This window comes from Chlorocebus sabaeus, chromosome 12, assembly GCF_047675955.1.
Source record: "Chlorocebus sabaeus isolate Y175 chromosome 12, mChlSab1.0.hap1, whole genome shotgun sequence".
Classification (NCBI taxonomy): Eukaryota; Metazoa; Chordata; class Mammalia; order Primates; family Cercopithecidae; genus Chlorocebus; species Chlorocebus sabaeus.
In genome coordinates, this window is record NC_132915.1 from 37,685,056 (window position 1) to 37,703,063 (window position 18,008).

Genomic DNA, 18,008 nt, shown 5'->3' on the forward strand with positions numbered 1-18,008 from the left:
TCACCTGAATACTATGTGATCACCTTAACAGATAAGTTAATGACAACAAATTTTCCGTGGTGAAAACTGTGGTGAAAGGAAATCAACCCTCAGATGCAACTGAGGTTATGGTGGTCAGAACATTACCCAGACCTCAGACTACATGGGTTCATATCCTAGCTTTGCCATTTACCAGCTGTGTGACCTTGAGTAGGTTACTTAACTTTCATGTGGTTCAATATACTGTCTGTGACATGGGGATACTAATAGTAACTACCTGGAAGTACTGAATGGGTTAATGTTTACAGTAACGCATTCCGAAGAATGTCTGGCATATGGTAAGTGCTATACAAATGTTTGCTATCCTCATCCTTGTAAAGCACTGTGTAGACTCTGAAACTCTATTGAAAGACTATTATGATATTAAGATGTTGTGCAGTTTAATAGTAAAAAAAGATATAAAAATGCTCTGTTAAACTGGCAGAAAAACAAAGAAGGGGGACTGAGAAGAAAAAAGGAAGGAAAGAGGAAGAGAAGGGGAATAAAAGAAGGAGTGAAGGAAGGAGGGATCATGAGAGAAAGAATGAATTAAATCAGGGGTCTCTGTGAGCCATTGGTTGAAGTTTAGAGGACTGATGAGTGCCTGCTGTTAAGGAAATTTTTTTAGCAAGTGAGAAATAATAAAGTTCTGATTATGCTTCATGCATGAACTTTTAAGCTAAAGCCAAATACTCTGATTGCTGCATCTGTGACGATGGAAAGACTAATGTTTCCCAAGGCCTAGCCAACACTGCAAATTCATGTAATGTCTTAATGTTTATATCCTTCACTTTAATCCCCTCTATACTCCCAAAGCATGGTGGTGTGCCCAACAATTGTTTTTTCAAAAAGAATGACAAACTGTTTAGCCACAGTAGAAAAACCATGACAAATAATACTGCCACTAACATTTTGTAATTTTAAACTTAAATACATAAATAAGTAAAGGCATCTCTGTGATGCTGGGTTATATCAGGCTCTAGGCAGCCTTGTTCCAATCTCTTGTTGCAGCATTGTTAAAATTCTCCCCGAAAGCTGTTCCCAGCAGTGACATAAACACAGATGTACTCATTTGGTCCCTCAGGTACTTGGAGCTTCAGGAGGAATCGTAGAAGTGATTTCCATGACTTTTCTGAACACTTTTGAAATCACTTGGTTGCAGACTCCTTCCTATATTGTTATGACCTTTCAAGGGTGTAATCACCTTTCGCACCTCACCTCTCAGCAGTATGACCCTGATGCTGCAACGACAGTCACAGAATACGTTGGGGTCCCCTGAGCAAGCCACGCTTCATCTCATCTCCATGCCTTTGCATGCACAGATCCCTCAGCCTGCAGGCTTATATTCCTGGCAAATTTCAGTGACCCTCCAAGTCAGGGGTACTCTGGGAAGACTCTCGCCAATATTGTCCCACTCCCAAGATGAACTTAACAATTATCGTTTTGTTGTTGTTGTTTTTTGTTTTCCCCCTGTTTCTCCTAGAAGACTCATTCAGGACAGCTTATTTCTTGATTACTTTGGTTCTCCACTAAATGTTAAACAGATGAAGGCACTCAAACTACTCCTCTTATAAACAAATAAACTGAGATCAGGAGAGTTAAATAATGTGTTTAGGGGCATTAAAATTTATAGCAGAGACACCAGGACAGTTTCCACTCATCAGTGAAATTACCTTTTTTTGATATTTTAATGTGGATATAACTTCCAGAAATGATATTATGTACAAAATATGAAAAGAACTCTGTAGTTCTTCATAATTACCCTCCATCCTTGTCACCCTTTACCTTCCCCTAATTGCTTTCATAGAGCTCCTTTTTGGAAAAATGAGAAGATAATATTATAGAAGATAAAAATCACTTGAGAAAAAAAGTCATGTTAAGTGACTGACAGATACCATCATGCATAGTGAAGTTCACAATAACAAGAGCCACTTCTGTTTGCTAAGCATAGAGGGCAATGGGCCAGGTGCCTAACATACATTCATCTTTGTAACAGTCTCATGAGTAGATACTAATATTCTCATCTTAAATAAGAGAACCAAGGTTCTGAGAGGTAAAGTAACTGGCTCAGGATCAAGCAGCACAGCTACTAATTGTCCCATGGCTCAGGATCAAGCAGCACAGCTACTAATTGGCCCAGTCAAAATATGAACCTTGTTTTCCCTGACTTCAAGGACCTCCCCAGCATCCACTACAGCACTCCTCTACATACACACTTTTACCACTCAGGTGCTAAAATCCCAACTTCATTTTTAAATAAAAATACAATTCAATAAATAGTGTCTTTTTCAGTCCTTGCTATGGTCTCTTTGAAATTGAAAGCTTGTTTTGGAAGCAGAGACAGAATTAATTGTTTCCTGAGAGCCTTCGGCTCCACATGGGAGCAGGTGAAAACACGTTTTGGACAATGTCCAGTGATGGTCAAGGGCCAATTAGTTATAGTGAACTTGTATGAGAACAAGGACTGAGAAAAAACAAAAGTTGAAATTGTATGAGAATAAGGACTGGGAAACAGAAAACGAGAGTTATGTGAGAGTCCCTTAAGATGGGTAGGACTCCCACAACAAAAAAAAACAATAGGCTCTACTATGAAAGATACGGAGTTTAATGTTAGTAAAGAAAATGTCTGAGGTTTTTTTCTTTTTTTTTTTTAAAGTGGGTGAAAGAACAAACATTTTAAAAGTCTAAGTAGAAATAAGCTTTGGAACTTGAGAAATTACTTGCACTTTGAGTTCTCACAACTATAGAAGACCAGTAAGAATAAAAGACGATAAGCACATAGACATACATCCTGTTTTGGATGCAATGTTTCTTCTAAGGTAAGCTGCTGTCTTTGTGTCCTACTAGATTTGTTTATAAGATGCAGAAAGCAGCCCGCTGGGAGGGGACTCTCTGTACTTTTACATTTTACTTGGTGAGACTGGTCCTTAACTACAGAACAAAGACAGCATCTTCTCAGATGGCCAACTGGCAGGCCAACCTTTGCTATAAAATCTTTGCTATAAAAGGCTTAGGGAGTTTAATTGGTAGGTACTTTTGAGTTGAATCTGAGGGGTCTGCATTAAAATGTAATCACTTCTGTACTGTCTAGAGATAGTAATAGCCTATTTTCTGAGAGAAAAGAGCCTGAAAATAAGGCTTCACTGCTGATAGATCAGGTGGGGATGTCAACTGGAAAAAGAAGCTCTTTACAGCAGGATACTCTTTGTTCTGTTTGCTCGTGTTGTTGGTACTAGCAATTTTGATCACAATAAAGAGTTTCTGTGAACTGTAAATTTAGTTAGAAATTGATCCAGACACACACTTTTGTTAATCACCTGCTGTGTGCCGAGCAGTGAGCTTGTTATCATGTGGCCAACAGCATACCGAGAGGCCAGACACCTGATCAAAACACCTGACCCAGAGAGGCTTGATCACAGCAAATGACTGTAGGTAAGAAAGCGCAACATAACAAGTGCTAATTGCACTGGTTTAAACTAGCAATTTTTCGTTCTTTATTACTATTATTATTTTTTTACTGACATCAGCAAATCCCTAAGGGTTTGGCCTGGGATAGGAAAAGGTAGGGTTTCATTGATTCTAAGACATACATTTTTTTTCCACATTCTAACATCTCTGAAATTGATATGCATCTTAAAATTGATTGCATCTTGCAATTGTACTGGCAATATCTTTTATTCCTTAGTGGTACATGCAATGATGGGGTATCTTAAAATTGATGGCACCTAGATGAGATAAAATAAGTAATAGCTACTAAGACTACTGAGTACTGGTGTCAGGAAACCTGAAAAGCACTTACGTGTTTAATTTGTTTTTAATGATTGTTTGAAGTAAGTACTATGGTTGCTTCTTTATATAGAGATGAATAAATTAAAATACAGAGAGGTTCAGTTATTTGCTTAAGGTCACACAGCTTGAGCTAGCGGCCAAACTGGCAACCTGAGCCAAGGGCCTGTGTACTTAGCGACTGTGTCATAAAATATCTATTTCCACTGTTGGCTCAACAAGTAGAAAGTCCTGTGTGGCAGGCAGAGAGATTTGGCCCCAATCTGAGAAGCAGAAAAACTGCTATGTTCGTAAGGAAGTGGGCAAAGACTCTGCCATACCCACTTCCAATCCCAGAGTATTAGGAGATTCTGATTTGGAATAGTAAATTTAGCCATTCATCTTCCTCAACTTCATCCATCCCAGGTACAAAAATGTTACTGCTTTTTATTTCATGAAATTGCTCATTTTTCTCATTCCATTACTAAACCACCATAATTTGTTCTCAACTTTTTCAAAAAACAACCTTTTATCTCTTGTGACTCATATGTCAAAAATACTTAGAAATGGACGCCTTTCCCTTAGAAATGGAAGAGTCTGTTCCACTCTTCCACTTTCCATAAAAGATGAAAACAGATCTCTGTCATCCAGCACTTTCTTCCTTCAAGAAAATGGGGGAACCACCTTTAAGAAAAAATCCAGTGCATTCTAAGTTAGCCAAAAAAAAAAAAAAAAAAAAAAAAAAAAACACAAAACTGTGATGCATATGTGTGTTTGGTTTCTTATTTTTGTATGATTCTTGAATACATGTCTCCCCTCATGAGCTTACACATACATGATAAACTAATTGAAAGCAGATATGACAAGTAGTTTTGCATTGTAAGTGCTCAGAGGTTTACAAAACCTAATAATGATGATGGTTTTACTAATGATGGTTTTGCGCCTGTGAATATACTGTGCCACACGTGGTCAAATATACCAAGAGTCTTTTCCAAGGGAAAATAGAAATGTTTTCTTTTGTGGTAATTTTAGATGACAGATAATTTTTGTCCCCTCTGTGGAGAAAGACAATGTTTACCATCAGGAGTGAACAAATTATCTATGGAGAAAAGAAATGTGTCCTTAGCGTGACATAGAAAACCACTGGGTTTTCCCAGGAATAGTCATGCAATGGAAATTGGTAACTATGACAATTTCACAGAAATTTTAAATATAAATATTTTGATCTAGTTAGATACTAAGCTTTCTGAACTCTATCATCAGGGCATAGTAAGAAACAAACAGTGAAACATTTAGGTGTTTACATCAGGTAAGTTAAGGTGCAGTGAAGAAGAACAAAACAAGATGAATTTGTGACCTGGTTTTACCACACATAGTAGGTGTGTGACCTTGGGTAAGTCACTTCTTTCTCAGTCTCATGCTCCTTAACTCTATGGAGAGTTAAGGGAGAGTGAAAGCACATGATCTCTGAGGTTTAGACAACTCTAAATATTAAAATATTTATATTTCATATATTTTATAATATTTAAATATTTAAAAATATGACCTAAGCAATGTTTTTAAATGTCTCTATATGTCTCAACACTGTCTTGATGTATTTCATTATTCATCAAGGAAATATGTTTTTCCTTTATCTGTCTTACTAAGTGATGGGAAGATTTTAACTTCTTCTACAAAGGTGTAATACATACTGTTATAAAAACAGAAGGACAGGGCTCTGATATCTGAAATATTTCATATAAAAGGCTCATTATCATCATCACAGACAGGAGATGTGAGAGTGCTGCCATAAGAACAGGAAGAAACTCAGCACATGTGGATGCTGAATGGTGGGAGACATGTGAGCACTGAGATTGGAGACAGTCCACCTCCAGAGACGGCAGCAAAGGCATTGGGACTGGGCTTTGTGACGAGAACAAAACGATCAAAGAGGCCTTCTTCAGGGAGCACCTCTGTGAACCACAAAGTTTCTTGCCCCTCTCCAATAGCAACAGAAAGATTGCTCCGAGTTAATACATAGCTTTAAGGTAGTATTACTAACAGAGCTAATGCTGACTAACTTGAAACTAGATGTTTGATGACTGTTCATCTCTGTGTAACTACCATGACAGGATGGACCGTGGTCCAAAATGTGACTTGTAAGTGAGCTGATAGGAACTCAGAAGAAATGTTATTGTTGTAACTATTTAAAAAGGGGTTATTATCTCAATCCACACCACAAAATGTATAAAATCTAGAATGTACCTGAAGTAGAGTATGTGATTTGGGACAGTATTTCCATTAGAAAACTGTACCTTGAAGACCACATCAGGAACTAGTTTCACATTTTAGGCTTTTGACAAAATTCAACAGCCCTTCATGCTAAAAACGCTCAATAAATTCGGTATTGATGGAACGTACCTCAAAATAATAAGAGCTATTTATGACAAACCCACAGCCAATATCATACTGAATGGGCAAAAACTGGAAAAATTCCCTTTGAAAACTGGCACAAGACAGGGATGCCCTCTCTCACCACTCCTATTCAACATAGTGTTGGAAGTTCTGGCTAGGGCAATCAGGCAAGAGAAAGAAATCAAGGGGATTCAGTTAGGAAAAGAAGAAGTCAAATTGTCCCTCTTTGCAGATGACATGATTGTATATTTAGAAAACCCCATTGTCTCAGCCCAAAATCTCCTTAAGTTGATAAACAACTTCAGCAAAGTCTCAGGATACAAAATTAATGTGCAAAAATCACAAGCATTCTTATACACCAGTAACAGACAAACAGAGAGCCAAATCATGAATGAACTTCCATTCACAATTGCTTCAAAGAGAATAAAATACCTAGGAATCCAACTTACAAGGGATGTAAAGGACCTCTTCAAGGAGAACTACAAACCACTGCTCAGTGAAATAAAAGAGGACACAAACAAATGGAAGAACATACCATGCTCATGGATAGGAAGAATCAATATCGTGAAAATGACCATACTGCCCAAGGTTATTTATAGATTCAATGCCATCCCCATCAAACTACCAATGAGTTTCTTCACAGAATTGGAAAAAACTGCTTTAAAGTTCATATGGAACCAAAAAAGAGCCCGCATCTCCAAGACAATCCTAAGTCAAAAGAACAAAGCTGGAGGCATCACGCTACCTGACTTCAAACTATTCTCTAACTTTAAAGCTTTTCTTGATAGTGACCACTGGGATGCCCATTCATTTTTTTTTTTTTTAATTTTTTTTGAGATAGGGTCTCCATCTGTTACCCAGGCTGGAGTGCAGTGACATGATCTCAGCTCACTGCAGCCTCAACCCCTTGCGGGTCAGGTGATCCTCCCACCTCAGCCTCCCGAGTAGCTGGGACTACAGGTACATGCCATCATGCCTGGTTAATTTTATTTTGTAGTTTTGTAGAGACAGTTTCACCATGTTGCCTAGGCTGGTCTCAAACTCCTGGACTCAAGCAATCTGCCTGCAGTGGCTTCCCAAAATGCCGGGATTACAGGTGTGAGCCACCATGCCCAGCCGGGGTGCCAATTTATTACACAAAGACATCATTGATATATTTTAAAATGGAGATTCTGAATCAGTAGCATTGGGGCAGTGCCTAAAATTCTGCATTTCTAAAAAGTCCCCAGGTGATGCCAATGCTGTTGGTCTATAGTCCACACTGACTATGAGACTACCAGAATGTGCATTTCTCATGTGCCCTTCCCTTGACAAAATGCACTTCAATCCTCTTCTTCCTAGTTCCATGAAGAGTGCCATCTTCTCTTCAAAATCTTTCTCAATTCTCCAGATCATTATGACCTTTACTGAATCCCAATAACATTCCAATAGCACTTAAGATTACCTCCTTGGTGTAATTCTTATTTGTTGTATATATTTGTCTTTGACAACTACGAACTCCAGAAGTATAAGTTTCTTACAACTTCTATGTTTTCTCAGCACTGAGCAAAATGCTTTGTATTGTCGTGGATAATTATTGGTTCCTCCTCCCAGCTCACAAGCCCCCTTACACAGAAATTTCCCTCTCCTCCATCCAAGATCTGTATAAGTGGACTGTTAGCAGTTACGTCCCAACGTGTGTCCCCACAACAAACCATCAATTAGCTAGAGTTCAGACTTTGTTCTCTGGCATTTAAAATGTGACTGGCAAGAACAACTCAGTCTCTTTATGGGGCCTGTATGTAAATGAAAATATGATTAAAGACCATGTTTTCTGTGTGTGGGTGAGAAAAAAAGAAGACGCTGGCTTGTATCAGGGGAAGAATGAAACCACCCCAGAGAAAGCCCAAAGATGAAAGCTCCAGAGAAGATATCAGGAAATTGCCACAGCCTTTCAGTTCTAGATGACCGTTCTTAGTGTGTACTTTTACTGTTAGCCTTGGTTCTATAATACATCAAAAATGCTCTTCTGTCTTTCCTTGAGAATTTCCAGGGGCTATAGTTTCTTACGATCTATCTAGTCTAAATAAGATTTGTACACACATCAGTGTGATGATGCTTTCTGATTAAATCTTAAATATACTAGTCTATATGCTGTCTCAGCAAATGGTGAAATGAAGACTGGGGATCATGTTCTGTAATACATTACCCTAAACCGATGACATTCCTCAAATTGAAGTCTTTGAAGTACCTGCATCAAAGTCAGCTGAAGAGCTCTTTTAAAATGCAGATTCGTGGATACCACAGCTGACCTATTAAACTAGCATTTCTGGGGTTGGAACCAGGAATTTCAATTTTATTGTGTCTCTGCCAGGTTTTCGTATCAGGATGATGCTGGCCTCATAAAATGAGTTAGGGAGGAGTCCCTCTTTTTCTACTGTTTGTAATAGTTTCAGAAGGAATGGTACCAGTTCCTCTTTGTACCTCTGGTAGAATTTGGCTGTGAATCCATCTGGTCCTGGGCTTTTTTTGATTGGTAGGCTATTAATTACTGCCTCAATTTCAGAACTTGTTATTGGTCTATTCAGGGATTTGACTTCTTCCTTGGAATTTTAGTTTTAAATAGGCAACCAAATGATCTGTAGTCGACAGCCCAAGATTTTGTTTGGCAAGACCTACACATATTATTCTGATTTAAAGATTCACCAGCCTAATAAATGGACTTTAACAGCCACACCAACTTTAAGGAGGACGGACTTTACTCCCTGCATTCCAGATACCCTTCTCAAATTGAGATTACTTAAATTCCAGTAGGACTTTTTAGTTTCATCCTCAGAAAATGGACATCTAAAGTGTTTATAAAGACCTGCAGAGATGGGGTTACACTAATTTCTCAGGTCCATTCTTCTAGCTTTCACTAAATGCGGTATTGGAGTTCAAGGCCTTTATAATACAGGAAGTGTCTCATAGGATCTAATAATACTGTGCTACAATCTAACCTACTTCCTCCTATTCTGACCTCGGGATCAGTGCAAACAGCTCTCATGCCTTTAACCTGTTTTAGTCTTAGAATCACAGTAAAAAATTTAGCTTTATGTATGTTACAAGTTCTAAGTAAACATTCACTCACAGTGATTAGGACAAAATAATCAGATGTTTGAAAGCAATGTGAGTTTTCTTTCCTCTATTTTCTTTGCTGAAAGCCAGTAAAAATCTATTCAAGTTTATGTAGAATAAACAATTTTTCCCCACAAAGTGTTGCTCTAAGCCTAAATTTTTATGTTGAGGTCTTAATCCTATTATCACTGTTGAATACAACACTTAAACATCTCCTTCATGCTTGTTAAGGCACAGTAGAGTCAATTCATGCCCAGGGAGCTTTAATCACAGATCATCATCATGAACATCAGTGAAGAGTCTATGTGGGCTATCATGTCCAAGGCTAAGCCTACTGGGGAAGCTGTGCATAGCAGCATTGCCAGCATGCAGTTCATAACTATTTTCAAGGAGCACTTCTGATCTAATGGCTAAATGAGGATCATTAAAGTATCTTTACATGTAGCATTTCTTGAAAATTCCATATTTAAAGGAGGCCAGTTATTATATTCAATGGATGCAACTGAGACTGCTTGACTGATGCTTTTATAGTCATGTGCTGCATAATGACATTTCAGTCCACAACAAACCACAAATAAGAGATTGATCCATAAAACTATAATAGATCTGAAGAAATTCCCATCACCTAGGGATGTGGTAGCTGTCGTAACATCCCAGCATGGTGCATTACTCATGTGGTTGTAGAGATGTTGGTGTAATTCAACTTACTCTGCTACCACTCAAGCACATACAATTATGTACAGTACATAATATTTAATAAAAAGTGAATATGTTACTAGTTTATGTGTTTACTAAAGTACACATTTCATTGTTATTTTAAAGTGCACTCCTTTTATTTATTTAAAAAAAGAGAACTTTAAAACAGCCCTAGGTAGGTCCTTCAAGAGGTATCCAGAAGAAGGGATTATCATTATAGGAGATGACAGCTCCATGCTGTCACCCTGAAGATGTTCCAGTGGACAAAATGTGAAGGTAGAAGACAGTGATACTGATGATTCTGACTCTGTGTAGGCCTAGATTAATGCATGTCTTTGCATCTTAGTTTTTAACCAAAAATTTTAAAAAGTTAAAATAATTTAAATAGAAAAACGCTTACAAAATAAGGATAAAAGAAAAAATGTTTTTGTATAGCTGTATGATGTGTTTGTGTTTTAAGCTAAGTGATGTCAAAAAGTTTAAAAATTTTATAAAGTAGTTACAGTAAGCTAAGGTTAATCTACTATTGAAATAAAGTTTTAAAATAAATTTGTTGTAGCCTAAGTTTATAGTGTTTATAAAGTCTACAGTAGTATACAGTAATGTCCTAGGCCTCTACATTCACTCACTACTCTCACTGACAGCCACAGCAACTACCAGTCTTGCAAGCGCCATTCATGCTAAGTGTCCTACGTAGGGGTACCATTTAAATTTTTTTGTTGTTTGTTTCATTCTTGTCGCCCAGGCTGGAGTGCAATGGTGTGATCTTGGATCACTGCAACCTCCACCTCCAGGTTCAAGCGATTTTCCTGTCTCAGCCTCCCGAGTGGCTGGGATTACAGGCACCTGCCACCAGGCCTGGCTAATTTTGTATTTTTAGTAGAGACGGGGTTTCACCGTGTTGGCCAGGCTGGTCCTGAACTCCTGAACTCAGGTGATCCACCTGCCTCGGACTCCAAAATGCTGGGATTACACGTGTGAGTCACCGCGCCTGGCCTAAAACTCTTTTTACAGTATTTTTACCTTACCTTTTCTTTGTTTAAACACACAAATAGTTACCGTTGAGTATAGCAACCTGCTGTACAGGATTGTAGCCTAGGAGCAGTGGGCTAGACCACATAGCTTAAGTGTATAATAGACTATACTATCTAGTTTGCTATACTCCATGAAGTTTGCACGATGACAAAAATCACCTAAGAACACATTTCTCTGAAAGCATCCCTGTCATCAAGTGACGCATGACTATATTATCGCCTGTGGTTTAAAGTTATATTGGTGGAAAGTGAATTAATGGCTTATTCACAGGTTGAGTTATCGTATTTCCATAATTTGTGATCCATTATGTAACCCATAATCAAAAATAAATAATTAAAGCAGGTACATGAAAAAATATCACATGGCAAAATAATAAGAATCACATAACAATAAAAAGTAGGTCGGAGTGATGAAAGATTTCTGGTTCATAAACATTGACATAACTAAGGGTTTTTTATGTTGCCCCAGGTGCTATTTATGATTTGCCTTATTTTCTCTTCTAAAACTCACTCTGGAGCCTTAAGCCCTGAATCAGAAACTCTAGAAGGTGTTTTAAAGGATACTGCATATTTTTAAAAGAGCTATCCTGATCAACAGGAAGAGCACGAAAGAAATAAGCTGCTGACCATTTGAGAAAAGAAGATAACGTGCGTTCCAGTGTGAATTTTCCCAACACTGAAAATGTTCTCCTGAATGCTTGGTGCAGAATAAAGGAGAATATAACTTAATCAAAAGGTGAGGAAACAAACAAAATTTTTGTGTCCTATCAAATATATGACAAAGATGCTGGAGTATGCAAATTGAATAAAAGGTAGTCTGGCTCTTGAGGGTGGAGGTGAATGAGACTACAGATATGTTTTGGTTTTCCAGCACAGTAACTTAAAATAATGAACATCTGAATATTTGAAGATTATGGGAAGGCCATGAGGATATTTAGACTGCCACAGGCCTCACTGCTCCATGTTCTCTTATATGGAGCGTCTTCTTATTTTTGTGACCCCTCTAAGCCACTTGAGGTTGGGGGTCCTCTTAGAGTGTTTTACTACAGAATACGATAGGGTAGAATGTTAGAGCTGGTAGGTCCAGTGCCACTGCCCCAATTAAGGCTGATACAACAGATACCAAGAGGTAACAGGAATGTGTTAACAACTCCCAGTAAGTAAATCAGTAGAAACCCCTGATGGTGAAATGTGGGCTGCCCAGGTACCCAATAACCTTTTATTATTTGGTACAACTACAAGATTTTAGCTGTACATTTTAATATTATGTTAAAACTGGTCTAGGAAAAATAATTATGGTCTGGTTATCAACAATTCATTAATTGGCTTCATTTAGGGTCCTTGTTGCTCGAGAATACCAGAAATATCCAGTTTTATAAATTTTTGCTTGATATATACCACAATATCCAAATACACACCCACATACACGTGCATTCACACAGGCTTTTAATTTACCTTCATCAATAATTCACAAAGACTTTTTAAGGATTCCGGAATTTTAAGATAGCATTCAGTGCACCATTCCTTCAAAAACAAGCAACTCTCTGAAAATCTATTTCTATGTTAATATTAGCTCTAACTAATTGAAGGCTAAGGTAATATATATGTACTCAATAATTACAGAGTTTTCATGGCTTATGAAACCAAGAGTCTTGAGAAATGTACTTAATCTCTGTAATCTTTCTTTTTTAGATGAGGATTCTTATCACAAATCAGTGTATTTGGCACCTATTTGGTATGCTGGAAACCTTATCAATTTAGTATATTCTAAGAACTGAAAAACCAGAAGACAAATACTGCATGATCTCATTTATATGTGAAATCTAAAGAAGTCAAACTCATAGGAGTAGATAGTAGAATGGTGATTACCAACCGATGGCTGGAGAAAGGGGAGATGTTGATCAGTTTTAGCTAGACAGCAGGAATAAGCTTTAGTGATCTATTACACAGAATGGTGACTATAATTAATAATAATCCATATATATAAATATATACAATTATTGCCAATTAAAAATAAAAGTTAGAAAATTCATAATCTCAGCAAGTAATAATGAACAAATGTAAAATTAACACTTTTTAAAATTGTAATTACTATATTGCTTGTGCAGACACTTTTAAGTTGGTAATTCATTATACATTTTTATATCATATTTGAGTCATATTTAAAGGGAAAAGCACTGATGAAGTTAATTTTCAAGAATATGGTCAAAAAAAGAGAAGAGCAACTCTTGAAATTACTATAAAGAATAAACACAGTGAATTACCTCATATTCCTGGGAAAACTTCAAGTTGTCATTTGCTTTCAATCTTTCAATGTGGTCTGCAAGTTCCAAGATGGGTATTGGAGGATGGCTAGCCATACCTATTGAAAAAAGGAAAGAAGAAAAACATTTGAAAACAAATGAAAACGATGCTAGCCATTCCAAAATATAGAGAATACTATAGTTAGAAATGGCCTGAAAATATGTGAGTAGTAAAGATGTTTTAGGTGAGGAAGCAGGCAAATAGTTTGGTTACTCAAAGCAGGACATGCTCTGGGAAGATGAATTTTGTAGCCAAATGAAAAGTCACCAAGCAAAATCTCCAAACTAACACTCCTAGTGTAAAAGAAAGCGTTATTGTGCTATGAATCAATGAGGTTAGCTAGCGGAGAAAACTGACAGTCAGGCTTGATGTCAACTTCTGCTTTGAGTAATGACTTTTATGCCATTTCAAACTCCTTCTCCTGCACTGTGTGAAATGGAAATTGTGTGGAATTAAATGGTGTAAAGTGAACTAAGAAAACAGACACTGAGAAAGGCCTAAAAGGGAAAGAGTAGTAGCTTGATAGTAAACATAAAATGACTTATGCATAATCAAGGAAAACTAACTTGAAGAATGAAGGTTACCAGGGTAACCGGAATCATCTGAACCTGCAAAGGAAATGATGGTGTAAATAAAATAAAATAGAACAAATTCTTTAAAAAAATGAAATGGAAAGCCTGATATATTTTTTCAAAGGACTAATCAAAACGCTGCAAGTTTTTGCAGGATTCATTATACATTGTGGCTAGTACAATGTGACTACTACATTAAGATCGCTAATATTTCACAAACCTGTAGGTGACTGGCATTCACATGCAAACACAGACACAAAGAATGACATGCACCACGGCTCATTGACGATAATCACTGAAGGCACAATCAGACACCAAACTGAGCTTCAAAAATGTTTCCACTAGTAGCAGATTGTAGAGGTTGGGGTTGCAGCCTTCTTCTGGACATTTATAAATGGCCACACTAACAACTCTGTGATATTTTGCCCCAGGTCCCCATTGTTCAACCCCCAGCAAACCTACAATCTACTTTAGGTGTAAACATCTTTGTCCACTAATGAGAAATGAATTCAGGAAAGTGAGCAAATGATGAAAAGACAGGAGGGAAAGAGGGTGAAGAAAGAAAGAAAGCAGAGATGGGGGCTGACACATTCTAGTTTATTCAGCCAGTGGAAGATATATTAATTTCATAGATTCCATGAAAAATATTCCACTATTAATTTTGGTGACTCCTGTGTCTTTCTGATGTTTTCTCACTTTCCATATGATTTGTCTTTTTTTTTTTTTCCTATTAATTTTATAGAAGTATCATGAAAGAGCATTGCTGACTCTTATCTTACAGACACAAATTCCAGCTGGCTAGAAAAACCTGAACTAGCATGTCCCCAGGGAAGCCACTGAAGCAGAAAAAGAATGAGGGAGGAGCTCAAACTGGAAGCCATGTGTTGACATTCTGCTGTCACTGTGGCTCTCTGGAGGGAGGCTACAGAATGATGGCCATAGAGTCAACATGACATGTGACTACTTTAAGAGCATTTTAGGAATTATACCATTGTTAAAAGTCACCCAGTAAGTTCCTTTATCTCAAATGCCAAATTGTCAATGGTTCTGGTAAGTTAAGCAAAAGCTACCCCGCTCTTTGAAGACTACCACTTTAGCAAGTGTTGTGAATTCTGGTGGTTTAGTTTTTATGGCTATGAAGGTCTACTTCCAGTCAGCTAAAATTTTAGTGGAGAGCCAATAAAACTGAATTGCTTGCAAGTAGAAATTCTTTGTTGGTGATATAATAATGCCTTTGGAACAAAATTTTGGAACCCTTTCTGAAACTTTTCTGTATTAATGGTAGAACTGAAATAATTTACATTCTGTGGAGGAAGTGAGAGGGTGACAGTGATCTGATAATTACATGATCTTATCCAGATGAGGCACCCCCAATGAAAAGAATGGAAATGCAAAGGCATAGGTGACTTTAGGCTTATCTGGAAATGGAAATGGACTGATATGGACATCATTACAGTACTTTAACAGAGAAAATAATAGAGACAAAGATGTTTAGACCTTTTCGAGCGAATCGTGGGAGAGAGTTATTATCATATATGGACTGAGTGGTGGTTTGGCTAGAGAGGGAGGACACAGAGCCAATCAGGGAGGCGTAGGGGACTGAATTACTGCTCAAAGCTGCAAAAAGTAAAGCCAGTTGGAGATGGGAAAAGTATTAGTATTACAGCAGTAGAAGACTATAATAATAACCAAAGATGTGATCAACATATTTACTTGAGGCATGCACTGGCATATGATCTGTAAATATTATATTGGAAGCTTATTAAAGAAAAATTCAAGCAGACCTACATTGGCTCATTATATTCCACATCAGAATATATATACGTATATCTATTACATGCAAGATATCATAGCATTAAAGAATCGCTACACAAAACTTATCACTGGATACCATATTGCACTCAATTTCTAAGTAAAAATGGCAGATGGATGTTTCACAGAAAAGGGAGGAGAATTTGTGTGAATCCAATGGTATGCGAGAAAGAACCCTGGCTTAGAATACTGGACTTGGATTCTACTTCTGGTTTTGTCATCTACTAATAGGGACAAATCACCATTTGTGAAGCGCCTTTGATTTCTTTAACTGTTAAAATCAGAGTATAGAACTAGATAAATTCAAGAGCCATTCTCTTCTTCATAACTTTCATTCTTCCCACATACAGATAGAACTTCTGAACAGAGAAGAGTCTATTGGACATGGTACAAATGTAAGGGTTCTAAAAGTTATTGTACCTCTTCTTTGAGGGGGGTGGACAGTACTTACTTTTTACAAAATGGAAAAGTAGTATGCAGTTGAATTGTTTATTTTTTCAACTATTTAAGTTTGCTGCTATTTTCTCTCATTAGTCAAAGTGTATACATAGTCTATTATGATGTTATATATCAGAAAAGACTGAATGTCAGCATAAAAATAATCCTCCAGAGTAAAACTCCTCTAAGTTGTAACTGTTTAGCTCATATCAGAAAACAATGACCAAGAATCTACTTCAAAATATTGTTACACAATTCTGCAGGAACATCTCCACTGCCCAATATTGAAAGAAAGTTATATGATATAAACAAATATGTTAGATTTTAAATGAAAAGATAGACACTAAGAAAACTATGAAGTTGACCTCACTGTGGTATCCTTTCAATGTTTTGTCTGGCAACATGACCACTGCTCACAGTCTATAAACCAAAGTCTTTACTACATCAGAGTTTTCACATTTAAATTACTTGATGTGCTTTAAATTTTCTTTTCTTTTCTTTTCTTTTTTTTTTTTGCAGGCTGTACACCAGACCAATTAATTCAGGTCTCTGGATGTGGGAGCTATATATTGATATTTTTAAAGTTCCCCAGCACTGGCTCTTAGTCCTATGCGATTCATGAGGCGGGGCCTATAACTCCATTTATTCCTTTTATTTCCATTTAGAAATCATGTCAGGATTTAAGAGAATGAGATGAGCTTTCTCTTGGTGATATTCTTGAATCCCCTCTAACATCCCATTAGCAAGCTTTAGTACTTCAGCTATTATTGGCAGCCAAGAACTTGAAGCAGAGCTAACAAATAGGGAGGGCTTGCCAGTGTCATGATCTCATCAGTTCAAAGCTACAAATGTACAACAGAAATGCTTTTTTTATTTTTTTATTTTTTGAGATGGAGTCTCACTCTGTTGCCCAGTTGCCCAGGCTGGAGTGTAGTGGTACAACCTCAGCCCACTGCAAGCTCTACTTCCTGGGTTCAAGCGGTTCTCCTGCTTCAGCCTCCTGAGTAGCTGGGATTACAGGGACACACCACCACACCCGGCTAATATTTATATTTTTAGTAGAGACGGGGTTTCACCATGTTGGTCAGGCTGGTCTCAAACTCCTGACCTCGTGATCCACCCGCCTTGGCCTCCCAAAGTGCTGGGATTACAGGCGTGAGCCACTGTGCCCGGCCCATAAATGCATTTTAAAGGCACGCATCAAATCTGGTAAGACTTTTCATTTTGAAGCTATGATCTCCACAATATAGTGTCAACGTGAAAAATGACAGATGCAGTCACTGAAATCTGCCTTAGGTTGAAGGAAAAAACGGGATGGCTCCCTTTAATAGGGTACATATTTGTGAGACTAATGTCATGGTGACTTCCTTATAAGAAGTAAACTTTAAAATCATGGCATTTTAACCTGAGAGGCACCTTAGAGACGACTTAGTCCAGCACTTTCATTTTATACAAGAGGACTCAAATCCAGAAAAGTTAGATGACTTCTCTACATAAGCCCAGACAGTAAATAACAACATCTCAACATGAAGCTTGGGCATCTTTCTACTGTAGTATTTCTAGAATGGCATTTGCGATCTTCTAAATAAAGTGGGGGGCAAAGTCTCCATGGATGAAAGGGGCTAGACTGGTAAGATAAATGACTGAAGGTGGCTGAGTATTATACAGTCAACATTTTCACACACACAAAAAATGTAGTAATTCCCATTTCCTCACAATGAGCAGGTTTCCAGGGCTGGCTTTTGTTTCTCTACTTTGAACAGAGACTCCAGAAAGAACAATAATTCTTTACTATGTGAAAAATAGCCATAAGCGTGACATAAATGGCAACTAATGCTCAGTCTCAATGTCACTCATCTTTAGGGCTAGTGTACACGTG

General features: G+C 37.5%; 1 protein-coding gene across 31 annotated transcripts in view; it reads right to left on the reverse strand.

Annotated features, from left to right (window-relative positions):
- The window catches only part of PTPRD (protein tyrosine phosphatase receptor type D), a 2,332,079-nt gene that overhangs the window by 109,502 nt on the left and 2,204,569 nt on the right, over positions 1-18,008 (reverse strand). For 17 of the 31 annotated variants that reach the window (XM_073021577.1, XM_073021575.1, XM_073021576.1 and 14 more), the window contains 2 exons: positions 13,874-13,915; positions 13,268-13,365 (listed from right to left, as the gene is read on the reverse strand). In XM_073021577.1, the coding sequence (XP_072877678.1) occupies positions 13,268-13,365; positions 13,874-13,915 (140 nt within the window). The remainder of the gene's footprint in view (positions 1-13,267; positions 13,366-13,873; positions 13,916-18,008) is intronic. The other 14 variants (XM_073021586.1, XM_073021582.1, XM_073021581.1 and 11 more) reach the window with 1 other exon arrangement.